The sequence below is a fragment of the Camellia sinensis genome, chromosome 9, assembly GCF_055761805.1.
Source record: "Camellia sinensis isolate YWXY chromosome 9, ASM5576180v1, whole genome shotgun sequence".
In the NCBI taxonomy this organism is placed as follows: domain Eukaryota; kingdom Viridiplantae; phylum Streptophyta; class Magnoliopsida; order Ericales; family Theaceae; genus Camellia; species Camellia sinensis.
Genome location: NC_138969.1, coordinates 15,007,115 through 15,014,125, shown reverse-complemented (window position 1 = coordinate 15,014,125; position 7,011 = coordinate 15,007,115). Strand labels below are relative to the sequence as shown.

The 7,011-nt window shown below is 35.5% G+C and overlaps 1 protein-coding gene across 1 annotated transcript; it reads right to left on the bottom strand.

The window, feature by feature from the left end:
* Positions 1-828: 828 nt before the first annotated feature.
* Positions 829-6,419, bottom strand: LOC114315635 (protein CHUP1, chloroplastic). Its single transcript, XM_028262245.2, has 7 exons — positions 4,862-6,419; positions 3,347-4,279; positions 2,945-3,076; positions 2,421-2,602; positions 2,175-2,286; positions 1,643-1,786; positions 829-1,181 (listed from the first exon to the last, which is right to left on the bottom strand). The coding sequence occupies exons 1-7, from the start codon at positions 5,651-5,653 to the stop codon at positions 1,101-1,103; spliced, it is 2,376 nt and encodes a 791-aa protein (XP_028118046.2). The 5' UTR covers positions 5,654-6,419; the 3' UTR covers positions 829-1,100.
* Positions 6,420-7,011: the final 592 nt, after the last annotated feature.

The window sequence follows — 7,011 nt, the reverse complement described above, 5'->3', positions numbered from 1 at the left end:
GGTAAGTAATGGCCACATTGATCATACTTTAAGGGCATTAAAGAAAAAAATTATTAAAAAATTTTCACCCTTTCAACTTTCATTAAGATTTCACTTTTGATCTTTCATATTTTAATTTTTACTCAAATTTTAAATAGTATGATAATAAGATGATTAATTGAAACTCCAGTTGAAATCTAAAGACTAATTAAAACTCAAACTGAAAAATAATTTATTGGGTTGGATTTGGGCTAATGACACTGCATTAATTACAGTGTTAATCTATTTTATTTTTTTATCTTGTTAGTTTTAATTTCATTAATTTAAAATTTGCATTTCTAATTATATTTTAATATAATCTTTTGTCATTAAACTTACCAATGACCAAACCAACCATTGCATAAAGCAACATTGCATGAAGCAATAATGACACTTACAATCTAAAAACTTAAATCAAAATCAACTACATAAATCATTTTTGGTCATTTAATGACGCTATTAAATGCAATGACACATGCAATTTGTGATATTAATGCGAAATAAATTCCCACATTACTCGAGTACCAAAGCATATAAACATTAGAACAACTTGATCACAACCAGTTTTTAGGATTAAATTTTGCCCAAAACCATGTAACATCTTGTCAAAGCTTGGGTAAGGGGTAAGGGGTAAGGTGCGTGTCTTTGATCTTACACATGGCAGGTTAGCATGAGAGAACAAGTATCTCATGCACTAATTTGTGCAAAAAAAATGTATGAATTTCAAATTATTTTACCATCTTTCCACTTTTTTTATATTACCCTTTGTTTTCAGAACCAAAAATTAATGCTTAAAAAAGTCTTGCAGAATGAAAATGGCAAAGAAACAGTTATATATATATAATGTTTTCAGCAAAAGCAGTTTCGCTCATCAAGCTTTTAACTGAGTTGCCTATTTCAAAACCTCTGTACAAAATTTTCTCCTGCAAATACCAAACTCAAACGTGCATAGTTTAAAAACAGCCAAAAAAACCCACATTCGATCACCAAAATTGCACACATTGCATTTTTGTAACGTTCTATTGTATATTACATGATTGCTTACTGAGATGGTAAGCCTGATCGTCTCCTCCCCCCCACTTTTACTTTTTGCTTAGAACAAGGGCAAGATTTCGAAGCTCCTCAAATGCCGCCATTGTTTCTGCATCAAATCCTCCAGCAAACTGCACAAAACAAGAAAAAGAAGATCAGTTTGATCTTACAATATAACCAAACTAAGCCTTGTATCTCAATCAAATGGGGTTGGCGGCTAATACCAAATATAACACGTTTGGGTAATATAGTGAATGCGTGTGGTTAGAAAACTATGCTTAAGGCTTAATAGAAAGAAACAAATTGTAATCACTTGGATTCATTGTTCAGCTATGCTAGGAATACAGAAAATTTTCACAGATGTGAGACAAAGGTGTGGAATCCACATAAGAGGGGTTCACATGTGAGGCCCACCTTTTGTCTCGAATCTGTATCCCATTATGTGAAATTTTTTTGCGCGCATAGGCTTTCTCTTCTTTTTTGGTTGCATGGAAAACACGGCACTATAAGTCTATTCTCAGTCCTTGTGTAATTGTAGCAACTAAATGGTAACAAAACAGAATTGTATATACAGTATTGTCATTTCAAGAACCTGATGTATTCGGAAGGCAAATCTAACTCCCTGAAGTAGCATATAATCCATGGCAGAATCCTTTTCCGATGTCCCCTTTGCTTGAAGTTCCATAGCCACCCTTTTCATGTACTTCTTTGCCAATTTTACGGAGCCAAACTTTATCTGCCAACAAATTATACAACAAACCATCAGACTTGAAATTTCTTCTTTTTTTCTTGGGAAATCCTGTCAATAAGGGAGTGTAAATATACCATCATAAAGATGCATCAAGAGGGATGTTATTTTGTATGTCCAGATCTCAAAATGAAAATGACATAAACAGGTTATAAGTTCTGAGAGGCTTGAGTTAAAGAATCATCAGAGTCCATGAAAATCCGTAAATTATGCACATTTCCTTTTCTATCCAATCTGCTCTATGGACTTAATAATCATACAGTACAGAAAATTTAGGCTGCCAAATGCAATAATTTTGACAATGATCTAATGGACTTTTAATATTAGGGTTCAAAATAAAAATTAAGAAATGAAAAGTGACAGATAATGAGTGTACCTTGCTTACTATTCCACTGTCAAGCATCCAATCTGTAGGAATTTGGAACTCTTTGCAATGGCACATCAACGATTCTCTTGTCCGGAGAAGGTTATAAACAGTTCGTTCCATCCTGGAAGTGGGAAGGGGATATTCATCATATACTCGAGAAAAATTAACAAACTAATATATACTAATATACACATACAAAAATGCTACAAACTTTGAGATGTTCCAAAAGCTGATAGAAGAATAAGGTTTTCTTACTTCTCGGACAAATTGACCATCTTCTTTAATGCAATGTCACATGGCAATTGAGGATTGTCCTGGTAGTTAGAAACTTCATACTCCAACTTCTTGAGATCTCTATACCCAAATGCTGACTCTCTCAACGTGTCAGCTTTCTTCTCTGGCCAATCAAAATGCTTAAGGACTGCCCTCTCATCCACCTTCAAGGAAAAACAAGCCTGGTAAGATTGCTAAAACACTTGATAAAGCTCTCTTAGTGCTACATATACACAATATCATAAATACATAGCACCATGGTTTCAATGATCTCTGGGTCTTCTGAAGAATGTTAAAAGGAAAATTTACTCTTACAAATTGTGCATATAAGACTAAAAAGAAGGATTTAATTTTTTTTTCTTTTATAAACCATTTATTTCTTAGAGATTATCGAAACAAACCCACTCAAATAATTTGCTCAAGATTTTCAGAATTTTGGTGAAAAATATTTTGAAAGAGGAAGCTCTTATTAATAGCTATTTCAGTTATACTGATGATCAACTTACAAGGAAGCAAAGTTCGTCATCAAGCCAATTCACGAATGCCACCACATCTTCAATGCCCTGAAAAACTGCATCATTGACTTCTCTTATCAATGAATTTACAAATTCTCCTTGAGTCTCAACATCTGCCTTTATCTGCACAAAGGATAATGATCAAGCTATTGGGATTACAACAAAATGCAACATAATTTTTTTTTTTTCACTACATCTGAACTCCTAGAGATTGTGAGAAAATGAAAAGGTAAGGGCCCACTTGACATCATTTTCATTTTTTGAGTTTTTGGAAACAAAAACAATAAAAAGTTCAAAAACACCCATTGTTTTCATATCATCCTCTCATTTTGAATATCCTAGCTACTTGATCATACATTTTTCAAAAGGAACAAGAAAATGGCAAGCACTTACCGCAAGCAGATGTGAAGACCGATTCTCAATTTCACCTATCATGCTACTACGAACATTTGCAACATCTGGGGCATCACAAATTCCTCCATTTAAAGAATCTTTTCTAGAGTCCCTCTTCATGAGTGAATGGTAGAACTCAACTACTTCCGGGGCTCGTTGCACTAATCCTGTGGAACCTCTAACAGAAAACTTAGGAGGAGGTGGTGGGGGAGGAGGAGGTGGAGGTGGTGGGGGAATTTGAGCGGGTCCATCTTCCTTAAGTCCATTAGAAACAGCACACGAAGAAGGCCTTGGAGGAGGATTAGCTATCCGCAATGCCCGTTTCTCAACATCTAAAGAAGCTGATACTTTAGTGATTTCTTGGCAGTTGCTAAACATTTGGGGCTTTTGAATTATACCCAAATCATACTTTTGAGTAGCAAGGGGCTCCACCTCCTTTTCAATTTCATTCGAGCAAATAAAATTTTCAGATTGCCTTCTTTTACTCAATATCAAGTCTTCTGCACAGTATTTTGATCCACATATGGAGTGTCTTCTTCTTGGACTCTGCGAATCAATCCAACTTTTATCTAAGACATTGTCCAGACATTCTAAATTTGACAAATCTTCTTCAGTAATAGGCCATTTCTTCAACTTCTTAATCAGATTGCATCTCTTGGTGCTACTATATTCGGAGATTTCATCAGTAGGACAAGAAGAAAAGTTAACAGATTCACTACTCTCATTCGAATGGGGACTTGATGCCTTGTCAGAATTCATAATTGAGCCATTGCGCAACTCATTTCGCAAACATGAATTGACCCACCTCAGGTAGACAAGCTCCTCAACCTCATTTAGACGGCTCATTTGTAGACCTTCGACTTGCTTAGACAGATCTTCATTTGTAAGTCTTAGCATAGAAGCCTCCGCTTTTATCTTCGCAACAATGTCACTCTGATGAAAGTTAAGACAAAATCAATGAATGCAAGAATGGATTACAAAGAAAATCAGTTATATTTAACAAGCTAAATTTCGTTGCCTATAATAAATCATTAAAAATCAATGCAGTTGCCGAGAAAATGCAGAACCAAAGTTTCAAAACACAAAATGTTCATTACTAGGAATTGAAGGAACAGAAAACTACGCCTTTTGTCACTACTATTGGTTTAGTTGATATGAACTTCTTGTGGAATAAACCCACAATAGCAAGAAGAATCAATCACAAACAAGAAAATTCAGGTTGTTTAGCAAAATTGCCTATATCCACGACTCAGACCAGTTCCACTATAAAGAAAGAAGAGAAAAATACAATGGGACTACTTGTGAAGACAGCAATATAATTGCTAGGGTTTACATCAACAGCCTCTACAAACCCAACAGAAGCAACAAGATTTTCAGGGAAATTAAAACAATTGAGAAAAAGGGGACTCAGAATTTAAATTTATTTTCTATCCTGCATTTTCTGAGCAACCAACCAAATAAAAACTACACATAAAACAAGCAAATACATGGACAACTTAGCACAGAATGATATACCTCAGAAGATTTTGCAAGGGTGGCCAGCTGGGATTCCATGGATGTAAGCCTACAAGCAAGATTCCTCTTCTGAAGCTGTAGCTCCTTGTTCAGGCGCCTCAACTCGACAACCTCCATCTCAAGATTATTCAAAGCCGATGCATTTGGAATTTCATGTTCTTCCCTTCTTGATATATCCACCACCTGCCTATCTAAACTAGAAGTTAGAGAGATCAAATGTTCATTGAGGCTTGATTTCTCAGATTCTATCAAACCAACTTTCTCAACGAGGTTGTCAATTTCACTCTTCTTCAATTCCAGCTCTCTTTCAAGGTCCAAAACTTTTGGGTTCCTCTTACATTCTGATAACTCAGCTTGCAACTTGAATTCCCTCTCCTTTGATTCTTGGAGTAAGCTTCTCAGATGATCTAGCTCGAGGAACAAATCGCGAGACCCAAGAGGAGCTTTGGTCCTATGGTTATGGAGCGAGTGAGGATGAACTTGTGTGGCATTGACAGAGCATGATAAATCCCCAATAAGAGACCGCTTCACCCGTGAATGTGAAGGCACAAATAGATTCTTGTCGTGCACAACGTTCAAGCTTGCGAGCGGTGGTACTTTCTTGGTTGGAACAGTGGACTGCAACTTATTTTTTTTCTCTCCTGAGAACCCTTTCACAATGTGAGACCCCCACGAAGACCGCGGCTTTGAAGAATTACTGTTGCTCTTAGCATTGTTTCCCTTTGGTATCTGATTTTGATCAGCAAACTTTGTTGCTTTAACTCGATTCTCAGAAAGATTTTCTTCCCTCATTGTGAACAAACTGTATCAATCTATATGACTATGTTCTTGAACAGCCTTAAACCCTTCAAATTCAGAAACCAAATATAAAAACAGTACTGTTTTCAAGACACAAAGATGTAACAAACAGAACTATATCCCCATCTAATGTTGTCGAAAACTTACCTTAATTTGATAGTTTATGACAGCATTCAATTTCTAAAACCCAAAAGAATGGGTTTTTCCTCAAAACCCCAGATTTCAAAATTTCAAGCTCTGCAAAACCCTCAAGAATGGGTTTCTCCAAACAAAGCAAATAAGAACTCAGAAGCTGATAAAGCTGGGTATATGACAGCATTCAAGTTCTAAAACCCATAAAACTGGGTTTTCTCCCAAAACCTCCAGAATTCAAAATTTCAAGCTCTGCAAAACTCTCCAATAATGTGTTTCTCTAAACAAAGCAAATAAGAAATCAGAAGCTGGGTTTGAGTGATTTGGAGTTATGAAGCTAAAAAAATTAAGCTATTTCACTGTCAAAGCCTACTTTTTTCTTGAACCCAAATAAAGTTAGGTTAATGGCAAGAAAGATAACATCTTGGGTTGTTCTTAATCAAAGCTAAAACCCAAGATGTTGATGATTTAAAGAAGATGGATAGAGTGAGAGGGTTTGAACCTTGAAGTGGAGGTAGTGATTGAAATAGAGAATAATAATGTGGGTGATTGATTCAGATTTTGAGGGTTTGGGGAGATGGGAATTGAGACGCTCCCATGGAATTTTCTGAGATTTTGAGAGAAAAGTGACCACTGTGGCAGCTTTGCTTGCTTTATTGGCATTTTTTGAAAATTTGAAATTTGAATATGGAGAATGAAGAAGAAGAGGAAGAGATACCGAGGAGGAATCCCCCAAATGTGCGAATGCAACGGTCGTATTCTTGTCCGGACGGCACGTGTGGATTCAATACTCCACACCCAAACACCTCTTTTGAGAGGGAATTTAAATGCGAGCTTTTTTTTTTTTTTTTTTTTGTATTCCAAAAAAATTAAACTATTTAAATTAATTGATTTTTTTAAATTGTAAATTAAAAATACGAATATGTGGTATTATATTGACATGACTCACATTTACGCATCAATTGATCATGTCAATATGAAATTACATCGCATTTTGAACTTGCATTTTTTTAAAAATAAGCTAGTTTAATAAAAATTTGATAATGAGTTACTTGGATAAATAGTTTGATTTTTAGAATATGAAAAAAAAAAATAATGATTGATTCACTGAATTTGGACTTGGCCGAATTACGTAAGTTGGATGACTACTTAGATGACCGTCGTTACCCTTGTCAACCATAATTGTCACTCTTGTCAACCAGCGTATCAACCAACATCCA